This window comes from Panthera tigris, chromosome C1 (assembly GCF_018350195.1).
Source record: "Panthera tigris isolate Pti1 chromosome C1, P.tigris_Pti1_mat1.1, whole genome shotgun sequence".
Taxonomy (NCBI): Eukaryota; Metazoa; Chordata; class Mammalia; order Carnivora; family Felidae; genus Panthera; species Panthera tigris.
The window spans coordinates 33822263-33838280 of NC_056667.1; the positions used below are offsets into that span (position 1 = coordinate 33822263).

General features: G+C 55.5%; 2 protein-coding genes across 4 annotated transcripts in view; one reads left to right on the top strand and one right to left on the bottom strand.

Moving 5' to 3' along the window:
- The window catches only part of SZT2 (SZT2 subunit of KICSTOR complex), a 51898-nt gene extending 41260 nt beyond the window's left edge, over nt 1-10638 (top strand). For 2 of the 3 annotated variants that reach the window (XM_007077329.3, XM_042996859.1), the window contains 15 exons: nt 54-230; nt 434-701; nt 783-862; nt 950-1075; nt 1200-1399; nt 3508-3598; nt 3744-3824; nt 3907-3981; nt 6435-6648; nt 7054-7207; nt 7361-7483; nt 7592-7997; nt 8127-8243; nt 9561-9629; nt 9766-10638. In XM_007077329.3, coding sequence (XP_007077391.2) covers nt 54-230; nt 434-701; nt 783-862; nt 950-1075; nt 1200-1399; nt 3508-3598; nt 3744-3824; nt 3907-3981; nt 6435-6648; nt 7054-7207; nt 7361-7483; nt 7592-7997; nt 8127-8243; nt 9561-9629; nt 9766-9909 — 2325 coding nt within the window. In that variant the 3' untranslated portion in view covers nt 9910-10638. Of the gene's footprint in view, nt 1-53; nt 231-433; nt 702-782; nt 863-949; nt 1076-1199; nt 1400-3507; nt 3599-3743; nt 3825-3906; nt 3982-6434; nt 6649-7053; nt 7208-7360; nt 7484-7591; nt 7998-8126; nt 8244-9560; nt 9630-9765 lie in introns of those variants that run through there. The other variant, XR_006221334.1, reaches the window with a different exon arrangement.
- Nucleotides 10636-13330, bottom strand: HYI (hydroxypyruvate isomerase (putative)). Its single transcript, NM_001290583.1, has 8 exons — nt 13106-13330; nt 12891-13002; nt 11757-11871; nt 11504-11582; nt 11364-11413; nt 11181-11250; nt 10912-11046; nt 10636-10791 (listed from the first exon to the last, which is right to left on the bottom strand). The coding sequence occupies exons 1-8, from the start codon at nt 13302-13304 to the stop codon at nt 10718-10720; spliced, it is 834 nt and encodes a 277-aa protein (NP_001277512.1). The 5' UTR covers nt 13305-13330; the 3' UTR covers nt 10636-10717.
- Nucleotides 13331-16018: the final 2688 nt, after the last annotated feature.

Here is a 16018-nt window from a genome sequence, read left to right on the forward strand (position 1 = left end):
TGGGTCTGAGAAGGGGTTCGGTGATCTCCCTGACCCTGACCCCTGACTTCCAGCTGCAGCTGCTGACCTACAACTGGGCTCCAGACCTGGGAGCGGCATTGGGCCGAGCGCTGGTTCGCCTCGTGCAGTGGCAGAACTCACGTGCCCATCTCATCTTCTGCCTCCTCAGCCAGAAGCTCGGGCTCTTCCATCATTACGGCCAGTTGGACTTCCCGGTGCGGGATGAAAAGGTGCCCGTTGCTTGGGCCCCCTCCTCTAGTTCTGGTTCCTGAGGGATTAGTTCAAGGAAGTGCCAGTCCGAGAGCAGGGGAGAGGGGACAGACTGAGGGCAGAGGTAGTGGGGAGGGTGAGTCTGAGAAAGGAGGCCATGGGGTGAGCGAGAGGATCTGAGGGCAAAGGCCACGAACCCATTGTGACACTCTGTCTCTCTCAGGAGCCAAACCCATTTCTGCTGCCAACCATGGAAGCAGAGACCCTCATCCGGAGTGCAAGCCCCCCTCTGAGCCGTGAACAGGGCCGGCTGAGTGCATCCTCTCGGGGTGGGGGCCCCCTTCCCCTGGACACATTCCCCTTCGATGAGGCCCTGCGGGATATCACAGCTGCCCGCCCCAGCTCCTCACTCGGTCCTGTGCCCAGACCCCCTGATCCCGTCACCTACCATGGACAACAGTTCCTGGAGATCAAGATGGCCGAGCGCAGAGGTGAGGGCACTGGGCCGGGCAGAATGTGGGAGAGAGAGGGCTGACAGCTCCCGGGCCGTTACCAATGCCTGCAACCCCCAGAGCTGGAGCGCCAGATGAAGATGGAGAACCTGTTCGTGACCTGGCAGCAGCGTTCTGCCCCTGCCAGCATGCCCATCAGTGTGAGTGGCCCGAGCCCGTGCCCTCCGTGAGCATCCTGTGACCCTCTCCTGGCCACCGTTCTGGTATTCACCGCCCCATGTCCCCAGGCTGCGGAGCTGGAGACCCTGAAGCAGTCGTCCCGCCTGGTGCATTACTGTGCGACAGCCCTGCTCTTCGACCCGGCTGCCTGGCTGCACGGGCCCCCAGAGACCTCTGGGCCCCCCGAGGGCCAGGTGAGGCTGGGGACTCCTGGGCTTCTCCCACGGGACCTCCGTTTACCTGCAGTGCCCTCCATTCCTCCCCCACTGTGGCGTGTTTGACGGCGGCTAGAGCCTCCCTTAATCTCCACTCCCACAGCGGCGCCATCGCCCCGAGTCAGGCTCCGGGAGCCGCGAGGCCCCCGCAGGCTGCGAGCCCTCAGATGTGCCTCCGCCAGGTGCCCGTGAGGAGCCTTGGCTGAAGGAGCTGAGCTTGGCTTTCCTGCAGCAGTACGTGCAGTATCTGCAGAGCATGGGCTTTGTGCTGGTGCCGCTGCGGCCCCCCTCACCCGCCCGCAGGTGAGCCCGTCTCTTCCTTCCCCCCACCCCGCTCCCCTCCGCCGCGGGCCAGGCCCCACACACCCTTGCTCTCTTCACACGGGTCCCGTTGGAACAACTGGGTTCTCGTGCACGTTCATCCCACCGGGCTGAACATATGCATGAGGATCTTGGACGCTTTCGTGCAGGCCTCCCGCACGTCGTCTAAACCTCGCGGCCACGTTTGTTCGCGGAGCCGTGTACATCCTCACAGGGTTCATGCCCGCGTACGTCTTGTTGCTTACGTGCCGGTGTACAACCACGCATGTGAAGCTCCCAGGCTTCTGAATCTGGGGCTTACTGATTCCTGGCCAGATCCTGCATGGGCCCCTCCTGGTATTTCACATGCTTCGTGGCCCAGGAAGCCCTTCATGGCCCCAGGAAGCTAGTGGTCTCTCTCAACAGAGACCCCTGTGTCTGGCCTGCTTGTGGGCAGTTGTGACAGACCTGAGTCTTGGGAAGTAGGCAGCTCTTCTGTCATCACCTTTCCTCTCCCCAGAGCACATGAAACATCCATAGCCACCTTCCCTGTTCTGTGTCAAATCTCAAATCCCCGTTTCCGTGGCCCCTGCTTTATGTTCATCTCAACATCTGGGCCTCCAGAGTCTGCGTTCCCAGCCCCTTCCCAGTGGCCATGGGAACATATCTCTTCACATGGCACGGTTACTTTTGGGTCTCCACGTTTGTGAGTTTATCAAGGCGTTCTCTCCCTCCTCTCTGTTTTTAAGCTGGTAAGTTGTACTTCCTTCCTCAAGACACCACTTGGCCCAGAAAGCCAATTCCAACTCCTTAGCATTTCTGAAACCAGTGTTCCAGCTGCCAGGCCTCCCTTGCTCTTCCAGGCATTAGGAGGAGAGGACAGGCCTGTGCCTCTGGGACCTCACCCCTCTCGTTTCTGGGCAACAGGGACTGAGCAGGAGCTCTGCTTGCTGTCTAGACAGGTCCCCCTAAAGGAGTGTCTCTGAGAGACTTCAGCGTCCATACTTTCCATTCAGTGAAGCTCTTCCCGAAACTCTGGATTCCTTTTTTTTTTTTTTTTTTAATTTTTTAATTTTTTAATTTTTTAAATTTTTTTTAATGTTTATTCATTTTTGCGAGAGAGAGAATGTGAGCGGGGGAGGAGCAGAGAGAAAGGGAGACACAGAATCTGAAGCAGGCTCCAGGCTCTGAGCTGTCAGCGTAGAGCCCGACACGGGGCTCAGACCCACAAACCATGAGATCGTGACCTGAGCCAAAGTCGGACGCTTAACCGACTGAGCCACCCAGGCGCCCCTGGATTCCTTTTTAAAACAAAAGACACTGGGTTGAAAAATACATTTCTAGAGCAAAATTTATTGTCAGGCCTTCCTTTCTCATCAGTCTTTAACCATTTCCAATCGCTGCCTAAGTCTTGTCCCAATTTCCTTGAGGATTAAATGAGACGCTGCTTTTCCCCAGAGGCTTTGACACTCCCCACCCCAGACTGCCAGCAAGAACTCTGGCAGTTTATAGCTCCTGAAGTGATGAGTGTGTCCCACTGGTCCCTATTTCCCTTCTTCACAGTACCTTCCCTGCTTCTCTGCTCCCCTTGCCTCTGAGTTGAGCAGACCTATGGGACACTGAAGCTGCCGTTTCTTAGTCAAAAAAAAAAAAAAGCCTTTTTCCCTCTCAGCAAAAGTGCCTAACTACGGCCTCAAGCATGTGCTTGAATTTTCCTCCTGAAATCTTAGACGTGCATCAGCCTCTCCGTCCCCCCGCTCCCACTGCCCCCAGTACGCATCACGGTGTCTCCCCACAGTCCCAGCAGCCTCTCTCGCACCCTCACCTGACCCTCCTTCTCTCACTGGTAGAGCGAGGCCTGCTGTCCCCCTCCCCATGGAGTACTCCTCTGGCTTCCCCTGACCGCAGCAGCTGCTGTGGAGAGAATCCTGCCCCACACTCTAGACCTGGACTCTGGTCTCGGCCACTTACCCGACACGGGAGCCCAGGCAGCTCCATCCCCTCTCTGGCCCTGTTTCCACCCCTGCTCGCCCATGAAATGGATTCTAGGTGTGCAGGCCATACCGCCTCACCCGCTGGCCTGCCTCATCCTCTTGTTCTGTTTCCTGCAGCACCAGCCGGCTGCGGGCCATGGCTATCCTTGGAACAGAGGGGCGTGGTTCCTTCTCCTGCCCTAAAACCAAGACTGATGGGAGCCCCAAGGTAATGCATCATTGTGTACCTTCACTGACAGTGAAACCCATGAGGCCCCAGACCCAAGCTAGCATCCCTGATCCTCCCCTGCGGGTTCGAGGCTGGTGAATCTCCAACCCCTGCCCCTGAACCCCGGTTTGTCTCCTTTCTTTAGAGCACTGGCTCTCCAGTCACCACCTACCACCTACAGAGGGCACTGCCCGGGGGCATCATCCTCATGGAGCTGGCTTTTCAGGTGAGCAGGAGGAGCACTGAGTAGGGAGAGCCAGATCCATCTGTCTCTTGCCCCCCTGACCTCATCTTCACCCTCTCTCCAGGGCTGTTACTTCTGTGTCAAACAGTTCGCCCTAGAATGTTCCCGAATCCCCATGGGGCAAGCTGTCAACTCTCAGGTATGTGGTAGGAACAGAGGGAATAGGGGGTCTCGGGCATACTCAGCACATCCCCAGTGTGCTGTGGCCAGTAAGAGGAACACAGATAGTCTGGCCCAGTGGTGATCTGTTGCTGTGGGCTGGCCAAGTCAGTGGTCATTCTGGTGCCATGACTGGGTCATCCACCCATCAGTGTCACTGTGTCGATGGCCCGGAGCTGTTATTCAACCATAGCACTGGAGGCAGAAGGCAGTCCAGCACCGTGGCTGGTCTGGCACTGACAGGAGCCTGGCACTGTGGTTAAGCCATAACCAGAGATGGTCAGCTAGCACATTTGAACATAGTGGGTAGCCTGACACATGGGTAGGCCAGTGCCAAGGGCAGTCCTGGCCTAATCTAGAGCTGGAGACAGCCAGACTTTGTCAGTGTCATCACTAACACTTAGAGTGAGGACCAGAGTTCCCAGCCACACAGCATACCCCTGGCCCTTAGTTGTTATTTACATCCCTGTCGGCCTCGGGGCAGAGCCCTGTACCGGTGAGGGCCACACAACTCAGGAGTGCTCAGAATGAGTCAGAGGATTGAGTGAGGTCAGGGACCTAAAGCCCTCTGTACTTGAGTTAGTTCAGCTCCTTCAGGTCATCAGGCATGTCATATGAGGGCCTGTACCTTCTCTGTGCCTCTCATCTAGTTTGAGATCAAGGTCTGACTGGGCCTAGTCAGACTCCTCATATCTGGAATGCTCACGTCCAGCCCATAGATGGTTGCCTTTGACTTGAGTGTGGATCCCTAGTCCACTCATCACAAGATAAGGTGACCTAGAAAAGCGTGGGGACTTTACGTGCAGGAACCTACCTGGGCCAGAGCGCTATGAAGGGAGCTCTGGACGAGCAGGTACGCTGTCCGTGTAGTGCTGTACTGGCGGGGAAGACCCACCCCCGTGACTCTCTCGAGCTTCTTGAAGTCCTTCTTGAAGTGGCTTCTCTGCCCCTGATTTCCATCCAGTTTGGCTCGCTTTGCCCCTACTTGTGTAATCTCTGACCCTACTTAGATTTGTAAATTGTTTTATTGTTGCTGTTGTTTATTAAGTGTGGAGTATGTGCTCAGCGGAGAGTTTTCCTCCTGCTGCACACTTGAGGAAACCGATGTGCATGGATATTAATTGCCTGGGCACATGCTAGTTGGTGGCAGTACTGGGGTTGGAATCTAGGTCTGGGGGACGTGAGCCCTAAGGTAACACATCATCGTGTGCCTTCCTAACAGTGAAATCAGTGATGTCCCAGACACCAGTGTCCCCGAACCTTCCTTTCTTCCTCTTCCCCTCCTCCGTGAGCATCCTGTGACATTTCTTCGGCCGCCTCTCTGGTGCTCATGATAATCGTAGTCCTTGGTTATTTCAGTTTATCACAAGCTCTCTAGCTTTAGAAAGACCTTTACTTTATATTCATGTACATGAGGAAACTAAGGCTGAGAGACCATGACTCAGCCAAGATCACACAGCTCCCCTGGCCCCTAGGCTGTCACTTCTTTGACAGCCAGTTATTTCCTTTCCTAGTAACTCCTGTGCCCAGTGCTTCTGATGGAATGGTCGTGTAGATTCTGCCATCCCAGCACCGCAGATCCAGCCGCTAACACTCTCAGTGATGGTGATTTCCACCAAGAGAAGCACCAGCTCTGTGTCTCTGCCTTCCTTCCTTCCTCCGTTTGTGGTTCATTCATTCGCAGATCAATTAGAGGAGGCCTACCCCGGCCTAGCCTTCGCAGGATATCCCAGATGAAGCTTTACGATTGAGTAGGAGTTAGCCACATTTGGGGAGCAGGGAGAGCAGCATTCCAGGCAGAGAGAACAAGCAGTTACAAAAGTGTGAAGAGAATGTATGATGTACTGGGAAGAGCGGTGCTTTGATGGGAAGGTAAAGCTGGAGAGATGGGAGGGGCCGGGAAAGACTTTCTAATAGTAAATTACACACCTGGCCTACCCGGATCACCCTGTTTAAAACTGCAGCTGCTTTACTAGATTTTCCACAACCCCACCTTCTAGCGTACTGCCTCCTCATTTATTCTGCCTAACAGTTATCATCCTACCTACCCACTTACTAGAACGGGAGCTCTTGAAGGTAGGGTTTGCTTGTTTCCCGCTGTATCCCCAGCACCCGGAACAGTACCTAGTAAGACACTGAACAAGGATTTTTTGCGTCAGTGAATCTGCCTCAGACTTTATTGGAATCTGGGATAGAGTGAAAAGGCCCATCTATCAAAATGGTCGTGGTTTCACGTCAACAGAGTCACGATACTGTATGAAACAGGGGACGTAATGAGGAGGGCTCCCCATAGAAGTTAACTCCGGCAGACGGGGTTCCCCCAGGCCCACAGCAACAGGGTGAATCTTGAACCTCCCATTGATGGGAGAGAAATGGGAATGTGCTGGGCCGTGTGCCATATCCTGACCCAGTCCCCTGCCGCCACCTCCCCAGCTGTCCATGCTGTTCACTGAGGAATGTGACAAGGTGCGGGACCTGATGCACGTGCACTCATTCAGCTACGACTTCCACCTGCGCCTGGTGCACCAACACGTCCTGGGTGCCCACCTAGTGCTGCGACATGGCTACCACCTCACCACCTTCCTGCGACACTTCCTGGCCCACCACCCTGATGGGCCCCACTTTGGTCGTAATCACATTTACCAAGGTCTGTGCCCAAGGGCAAGCCAGTGAACCAGAAATAGACCACAGGGTGTCTCCAAGCCAGGGCCGACGGGACCACTTCCTGGGGCCAGACCTAGTCTCTGCACCTCCTGTCCTGTATTGTTAATCGCCTCAGGTCACTTGGACCCTGTCCCCATGTCTCTGGTTTGTGTCTTTATCTTAAGTTCTTCACGCTGTTTCACATCAAAGCTTAGATCCTGTGTCATGTGTACCCTGCCCTCTGTCTCTCCCGAGCCACTTTTGTCCCATCTCGATGTTCCACAGGAGCTCCCCAGAAAAACAGAGCCAGGCCACTTGTCGATCAGAGCCTTAGGGACTTCTAACCTCCTGCCCCACCCATGCAGTGTGTCTGTCCCAGGCTCAGCATCTCCTGTAACTTGCCCCTCAGGGACCCTGGAGCTTTCCACACCACTCATTGCTGCCCACCAGCTGTATAACTACGTGGCCGACCATGCCAGCTCCTACCACATGAAGCCATTGCGGATGGCGCGGCCAGGAGGCCCAGAACATAATGAATATGCCCTGGTATCAGCGTGGCACAGGTAGAGTGGCAAGGGGGCACCAGCATGTGATCTGGTGAAGCTGAGGTCGAGGCCATCCTGGCAGTAGGGAGACAGAGTCTCGAGCAGGAGGGAGGAGGGGGTTGGCTTCATTAGAACCTCAGTGTTGGCATCTCACCCACCCTCATTGTACAGCTCTGGCTCCTACCTGGACTCTGAGGGACTTCGTCACCAGGATGACTTTGATGTGTCTCTGCTTGTGTGTCACTGTGCTGCACCCTTTGAAGAGCAAGGAGAAGCTGAGCGGCACGTTCTGCGGTCAGCAGATCCCCCACCTTGACTATGCTCGTTGTCCAGCTCCCCTGTGCCCTTGCTCTGAGCGTCTCCTGTTGCGATCACCACATTCATACCCCTCCCGCCCCCCAGGCTGCAGTTCTTCGTGGTGCTCACCAGCCAACGAGAGCTCTTCCCCAGGCTCACTGCCGACATGCGCCGGTTCCGGAAGCCACCCAGACTGCCCCCTGAGCCGGAAACTCCCGGGAGCTCAGCTGGTAGCCCCGGGGAGGCCTCAGGGCTTGGCCTGGCCTCTGGACCAGCTCCCCTGTTCCCCCCATTGGCTACGGAGGTAGGCGTGGCACGGGCACGGCTGGCTCAGCTGGTCCGGCTGGCCGGAGGGCACTGCCGCCGGGACACCCTCTGGAAGCGCCTCTTTTTGCTGGAGCCTCCAGGGCCTGACCGGCTACGGCTAGGGGGGCGCCTGGCCCTGGCTGAGCTGGAGGAGCTACTGGAAGCAGTCCATGCCAAATCCATCGGGGACATTGACCCCCAGCTGGTAAGCAGCTGTGGATTCTGGAAGGGGCTGGTTTGGATACTAGGAATCCTACCAGCAGCCAGGGTAGAGGGTGCAGAGGCCTCGGGTGGCTCTGGGACAGCAGATCCAGCCCCATGGACCTTCCCCTAGGACTGCTTCCTGTCTATGACGGTCTCCTGGTACCAGAGCCTGATCAAGGTTCTCCTAAGCCGTTTTCCTCAGAGCTGTCGCCATTTCCAGAGCCCAGACTTGGGAACTCAGTACCTGGTAAGTCTCCCTGATCCTCCCCTGAAAGGGGAGACACAGCGGAAGTCCTCATCAGAGAGATGACAGGTGTCCCCCGAAGGAGCCCCAGCCTGCCTGAACAAGGTCTGCTCTGGAAAGAGGCCTAGATGAAATGAGACTACCCGGATCCATGTAAAACCCTTCAAGCACTTGACCCTCAACATGGGATTCGTGAAAACAGCCTAGAGCTCTGTCCTCAAAAGCTCACAAAAACACAAACCTTTGGCTAGAGATCCCGAGGGCCAAGCTCTGGAACTTCATCAGTGGTTGGTCTTAGGGGCAGGAATCCCAGAAAGGGCCTCTGGAGCTTTAAAGCCCCGTTACCCAAAGTGTGGTCCTCAGGCCGGCAGCAGCAATGGCACCTGGGAGCTTGCCAGAATGCAAACTCTCAGGCCCCACCCCAGACTCAGAACGTGCCTCCTAGCCCGATGCCCAGGGGCGTGTGAGAGACTGAAAACACTGCCTGGGCCAGGTAGAAAAGGGTTCACGAGAGCATGGGAATTAAGAGACTGAAGAGGTGGGCCTGACAAAAGCAGTGGTTCTGGGGAGGAGACGTGCAGAAGAGGGCTTCAAAAGTAGGAGTTGGTCTGTAGAGAGGGGTCCTGCAACCCTGCTTGTGGAGAAGGGTAGTTTCAGGGTGGGAAGGGGCATCTTTGGATGTGGACGTGAGTTGGTCTAGCTGCAGTTGTGCAGGGGGTGTGAGCAGATGGGGTGCTTCTGCGGGTGGTGGGAGCCTGAAGTAGGAGCAGCCTTGGGGGACAGGTGACAAGTGGAGTCTGAAGTCGTGAGGCCCTCCCAGGACCATATTCTAGAAGGTATATGGATGCCAGGAACTGGAGCCCAGGAGGGAGACCTGGGCAGCATCTACATGAACTGAAGCCTGGGAGTAGAAGGAATCATGTGGAAGGGATTGCAGAGCTGAGCATAGGGACAGACAGACGTAAGTCCCAGGGGAGGTCAAAGAGATACGAGACCCAGGACAGGAGGCAAGGAGGGGTCGTGTCAAGTGTAGAGAACTCTCCTTCATTGATACACTTCGGCTTTGTGCGCGGCCTCTCGGTAGATGACCTCTGAAACAGACTTCCGGTCAGGCTGACTGGGAGTCAGTGAGGACGAGGACTGAGGTTCAGTTTAGAGACAAGGTCCTGGGTGACTGTGGAATGCGGGTGGGCGCAGGTTTGGTGATGGACGCAGGCCTTCCTCAAATGGGTCCCACTTCCAGAATGCCCTCGAGGAAGAGGGATGCTGCCTCAGGTGAGACAGACCTCACTCCCCACCTCACTTTGTCTTTCATTGCAGGTTGTGCTGAATCAGAAGTTCACAGACTGTTTTGTGCTGGTGTTTCTGGATTCCCACTTGGGAAAGACGGTGAGCACAGGGGGGAGGGGCTTTGCGTCAGCCCAGTGGGAGGCTCTGCCCGGAGCCTGCTGAGGCTGGGGAGCCCTGCCCCCGGTACCCACTCTGCCCTCCACTCACCATGGCACCCCCACCATGTTCCCCACAGTCTCTGACAGTGGTTTTCCGAGAGCCCTTCCCGGTGCAGCCCCAGGACAGTGAGAGCCCTCCTGCCCAGCTGGTCTCCACCTACCACCACCTGGAGTCCGTCATCAACACAGCTTGCTTCACCCTCTGGACCCGCCTCCTGTGAGGCCCAGACCAGTGAATGTCATCCTTACTCAAACCATGGATCTGTGAGACTGTCCACTTGAAGCAGGACTGACCAGCCCTTCTGGGCCCAGACACTGACAGACACCGAAGGCTTTGTGACTAGATCTCAGGGGCCTGAGTCGCAGCCTAGCAGTAGGAGCTGCCCCGCTGAGCACCTGCCAGGGTGACCGGCCCAGGGCTCCAGAGGGTCAGGTCAGTTCCCTGAGGTGCCCATCTCCTCTCAGGCCCCTGGACCCTCCCCAGAAAGGGACTCCACCTGCCTGCTGCCCTGGGGGAGTCCCAGGAATTCACACCAGGTGCCAAGCACTCACCCCTGAGAGCTCCTCTGCCTGAATGCTGCCTCCCAAGTCTTTGATTGCTTTCAGCCTCCCTGCATTTTGAGCCCTCTGGTCTTCATTTCCCACGTGAACGGCATCGCCGAACATTGTTGTTGAGATAACGACAACTTGGTTCCCATCCCAGCTCTGCTTCTGAAGCCCCTGTGACCACAGGCAAGCCCCATTGCTCTCGGACCCGTGGTTTCTGGTGTGTTAATGAAGAGGTGGGCTCGAAAACCCCCATCTCCACAGCGACACTGGCACAACGGACTGGAGGACTTGAGTGTGAGCTGTACGTCCCTTCTCAACAGGAGGGAAGTAACCCAGGGAGACAGAAGTTTAGACACCGTGTGTCCTCCCCCGACCCAATAACACACAGAGGAAAACGTTCAGCAGGTGGTCTTTTAATTCAGGAGATTTGGGATGCTTGGTGCACTGTCCCACAGAGGCAGGTGGGTGCCGGGCAGGACCTCACTGGCCAGCCTGTGGGCGGCCCCGCCTATCCCAGTAGGAACGAAGCCATTTCAGGCCCTCTGCTGTGTCTCCTGAGGAGAGAGGGAGGCCGTGGCATCTCGACCCGTGGGGAGAAAAACAGCCATGACTGCTAACTATCCCTCAGAGCTCCGTTCCCCAGCCCTAGGCCTGGAGCCCCAGCACCCCCTCACCTTGAGGCTGGTACTCGCAGCCCACAAAGCCCTTGTAGCCTTCATCCTCCAGCAGTTGGAATAGATAGGGGAAGTTCAGCTCTCCAGGGCTGTCAGGTTCCCCCCGGCCCGGGACCTGTGCCACCTGCACGTGCCCTGGAGACAGATGTGGGCAGATGTGGGGCCCACGCTCCAGCTGGGGCCCGAGGGACAGATGCGAGGGTCTGAAGGGGTGGGAGGATAGAGGGAGTAACACAGCAGACAACAAGGAGCCAAGAGACCCCTCTCACCAACAAGGGGTAGGAACTCCCGGATGTTTCCTGTCAGGTTGCCATCCATGATCTGCCAGTGGAATATGTCCTGCGTAGAGATTACTACAGTCAGAGGCCCTGCAGGGCCCTTTCCCTCACCCCATTCTTCCCAGATGTGGAGAACACGGGCCTTCTGTGAAGCACTCCCTTTCTTCCACTCACCATCTGTAACTGGAGGTTGGGTCTTCCGACCTTCTGTAAGATGGCTGCCGCTGGGAGAGAAAGTGGGGAGGGGGTCGTGAGACACAAGGAGAGCACAAGGATCACATGGGACTGGAGGGGGCACAAGGCTGCAGTCCTACCCTGCTGGGGCGTGTCCAGGAAGTACTGAGGGTCAGTGCTGCGGGTATTGATGGGCTCCAGCAGTCCCACGAGGCTCTCCTAGCATGGTGGACCTGTGTCCCATCAGTCAGTCACTGGTGAAGCCCCTCCCCGTTCCCTGTGAGCTGGGCTAGTGCCCGGCCTTGTGCCTCATCTGTTCTGCCCACCGTGTGCCCCCTCTGCACACATGGGCATTCGTGTAAGTATCGTGTGTCCGTTTGTTCTTGGTCTCACCTGAGCCAAAACCCCAGCCGCGTGCCTCAGGTTCTCCAGAAAAACTGTCTCCATTTCACTCCTGACTGCTGCTCGGTCAGCACCCTGGGGTACTCGGCCAGCCATCAGGTGAATCCTGGGGGGAGACAGCACTGGTGGGGGCTGGGGAGTCCGTCCTGGAAGCAGGGCCCTCCTTTGGCTCCCTGTGGGCATCTCCTCCAGCTGCCTTCCCCCCATCTCCCCTGCTAGTGATCACCTGGCAGTGATGCCCTCCGGCACCCTCACACTCCATGGTCAGCCTGAGGCCGTGCCCTTCCCCAGATGCCTTCTGAGAGACACCCCGTCTTCCTGCTTCAGAGACCTCTCACTCGGCTCTCCCTGTCCATCTCCTTTCCAGTGGTCCTCTCCTCAGGCTGTAAACGTGTCAGCCTCCCTTTCTAGAAATTATTTTGACCCTTTCCCATGAGTATTCCATGCTGCTTGTCTCCACTTCCTGCATCTGCTCCTTAGATTCTTCCCTTCTGCTTTCTGCCCCCACCACTCGCCAGTAATGACCCGTTTCCAGTTCCACTTCAGCCCATTCGCACTCGGTGGGATGTGTTTATTTGATCAACCCCATGGTGTGCCTTCTACCTCCTCCTGTTACCACCTGATCTTTCTCGGCCACACTCAACTCCAAAAGGTCACATTTCCAACCTTAGGAATTCTGCTGAGCAAACGAAGCCTTCCCTAGTCTCTCTCTGCTGCATCCTCGCCTCCAGTGCTCCTTCCATCAAGAGACCCTGTTCAACATCACTACCTGTAAGAAGCTTCCTCTGATCCCAGACAGGTGCCTACTCTGCTCCCACAGCTGCCATGAACTGACCCTTCCTCAACTGGATCTCTGTATGTTTAGCTGGCTACCTCCCTGGTCAGACAGCCCCCAGCACAGGATCCCAGGATGAAAGAGTAGCAAACAGGAGAACCGCACACGACAGATAAAATCCAAAGGCAACTGACAAAGGACCAGGACTGAAGGAGTGGAAAGGCCAGTGCGCTCGGACTCCGAGCTCTCTGACCTGGCGTCCTGTTCTCCCAGACCCCAAACGTGAGGCAGGGTCTGGGAGGAGACAGGGCAAGAAGGGGAGGGGGGTGGAGGAGAAGAGCATAGGATACCTGGGACAGCCCAGAGCCTTGGCGTACAGCACCGCCTGCTCCAGCCCCTCTCGGAAGGCCGCTTGCCTCCCGGGAACGGCCCCCAGCCCCATCTCCCCTTTCTCTCGGTCCCCTGAGGAGAGAACGGGCGTCAGCTGCGGCTAGCGTCCCCGGCGCTCCCCGTCCCCGTCCCCCTCCCCCCCCGACCGCCGCCCCGGTTCGGCCCCGCGGCGCACCGGGGGGCGTGTTGATCAGCACCAGCCGCAGGCCCGCTTCCCGCGCCGCGCGCGCCAGCGACTCGGGCGACTCCGAGTACGGCCAGGCGACCTCGGCGGCCTCGAAGCCCGAGCTGCCCGCCGCCCGGAGCCGCGCGGGGAGGCCGGGGAGCTCGGGGAACAGCCACGACACGTTGGCCGAGAAGCGGAGCGGAGCCATAGCGGCCAGGGGACACGCTCGCGGGGCAGAGTCCGGGGCCGGAAGGCGGAAGCGGGCGGGGCGGGGGCGGGGCGGGCGCGTGTCGGGAGGCCGACCGAGCGGGGGCGCGCTGGCGCCGCGAGCCGAGCCACCAGCCGTCCGCGCCTGCCTTTTCAGGTTAGAAAAGCAGCGAGCGGGGAAAGACCGCGGATGGTCCAGAAAAGTGACGTTTTTCGAGACCGGAGAAGGGGAAAGGCGGGGAGAGGCCAGAGGGCCGAGCGGAAGGAGCTGGGTCCGGGCGTGGGCGGGACAGCCCCCCAGCTGCGCGGGGCAGGCTGGGCCTGGGACTCCTGGGCCGAGAGCTGGCGGAGAGGGGCGAGAGGGCCCAGTTAAATTCGAGAAACGTGAACTTTAGCAAAGACTTAGTATTTTCCCTCATTATAAACACTGTATCTGTTCTTTACGCAGTGTTTGAGGGCTACAAGACCAAATCGGGGGCATTTAAATCACCAGTCAGCGCACCGCTACCCATTAACTCTCCCTTACAGATTAAAAAATAAACTAAGTGCAGGTTTTTTTCTTAGAGACTTCTGATCATACTGTACATACAGTTTTATGGTCTGCTTTTTAATTTAATATGATTTTGTGAGCATTTCCCGTGTTCTTCAATATCCTTAAAAGTCCTTGCATTTGCTGCTCATTGTCGCATACCCAGGCAGCCCAGAATTTATCCTTTATTGATGGTCATTAGGGCTTTTCAATATTTGTGTGTGTGCGTATGCTGTAAAAGTACTTTAAAGCACCTCTTGGTTCCATCTCTGAATCTTTTTCTTAGGTTCCTTTGAAATGTCCATTACAGTATTTGCCGGCCCAAAGTCCTGTAGGAAAACTGGCCCCACCAGTGGTCTCTGCACTGAGGGGCTATGGACGGGCAGTTCCCCCTTATCCCTAGCTGATTGGGCCACAGGAGGACGTCTGATCCAAGTGCAGCCAAGGCTTCCGCTGGTCTAAGACCCCTTACTTGCCTGGTTTGGGAAGATGATCTGGCCAATCAGATTCTCTTCTTCAAGGTTCGTAGGAGAAAGTCAACTAAGAGGTGGTCTTGCCGGAAGATGATTGTGGCTGTAGAAACAAAATAAGCAGGAGTCAGGTGGAAAGCTAGCTCAGAGATGAGGGTAAGCAAGCACTAGAACAGTATGGGTAGAGGTAGCAACTTGAGAACCTCTGTGTAGAGTCCCCCAGGCTAGCCAACCCCACAGCTGCGGGGGGACTGTGCACTTCCCAAGCTGGGATGTTGACTCTTAGCTGGGCTCTTGTATTTGTAGCCTCTTCATGTTTCTTGAGACAATTTGAATGCGTTTATTTCATCCTCAGTAACCCAAACGATTGGGCAGGTTCACATGGTCAGCAAATAGGTGATTAAGGTCTCAATACTCTGCTAAAATGCTTTTAAAAACTGTAAGTTTAGGGGCTCCTGGATGGCTCAGTCGGTTAAGCACCCGACTGGATTTCTGCTCAGGTCCCGATCTCACGGTTCATGGGTTCAAGCCCCATGTTGGGTTCTGCGCAGACAGTGTGGAACCTGCTTAGGATTCTCTTTCCCACCCTCTCTGCGCTTCCCTCCCTCCTTAAAATAAATAAATTTAAAAATATATATATTTTGTAAGTTATATTCCAACAATACATGAGTGGAAGTCACCTTGGTCTGTTTTCTGTGCTAGCTTTGAGAGAAGGAAGCTCCAAGTACAACATTCGGCACACCCAACCTCCACTGTCTGTTCTGTCATTGCTTGCCTCCACCCCAAGTCAGGCCCGCTCAGACACCTGGGGTCCAGGCCAGCATCAGAGTTAATCCATGTGGCTAGCAAGTTCTATTTCTTCAGCTCTGCCTCTAAGAACGGACTGCCACCAGCTATTATGATCACCTGATCTCTTGCCCATTTGTTATGCTTGGAACTTGGACTTGTCCTGAAACGTGTTTCTCGGGTATAGTCCAATCAGGATGTGACCTCACTAAGTTTAACATTTTAATCAGTCCCAACTCCAGCATGTTTACAGTCCAATGTTGACCGTACAGAATAACATCTAAGGAAAGTAATTCCTTTTTAACACTTCTTTGTAACACTTCTCTGAGTCTGTGAAAAGCCCCACCTGCTGGGGTCTAACCAGGAACAAAATTTGAGCAACATCAGTGGTCCACTCCTTCTTTGCATGTATACTGTTTAGGGCAGCAGAAATGATGTATAAACTAGAGGTGTATGACTCCTTTTCCCCTCTAATTCTCTTCAACACCTTCCTATGATACATCAAAATAAACGCAAAAGGAGTACGGTGCCCATGAAAATTATTTTCTTTATTCACCATTTGGCTTTCTACCATATACCACTTTGCAACACAGGTATTACACTAAGTTATTATTACAGATCTTGACTCTATGCATCTAACTTTTATCCAAAGAACTCAGTATGACAATGAGTTAAGGTAACAACAATTTGTAAATAGTTACATGGATGATGGCGAAAATTTGAGTGTAGAGTTCAGAGTCTTGTTTGATCACCGGATTGCACTTGCCAGTGTGGTTAAAAAAATTATATACACATGCACACACACACCTGCTGTGAAATACAAATCCAAACCTTAATGAAACTCATTTTACACCTTCCGGGTTGGCAAAAACAATTTTTTTTAATGTTTATTTATTTTGAGAGGGAGAGAGCAAGCGGGAGAGGGGCAGA

Bases quoted from the DNA above. Each gene is read 5' to 3' on its own strand.
- HYI (NM_001290583.1), bottom strand. From the start codon at position 13,304: ATGGCTCCGCTCCGCTTCTCGGCCAACGTGTCGTGGCTGTTCCCCGAG. The intron at 11,414-11,503 runs GTAGGACTGCAG...TTTCTCTCCCAG, and splicing joins CCTGGACACGCCCCAGCAGG to CGGCAGCCATCTTACAGAAG. The intron at 11,047-11,180 runs GTGAGAGGGGTC...ATCTGTCTCCAG, and splicing joins GGAGTTCCTACCCCTTGTTG to GGCACGTGCAGGTGGCACAG.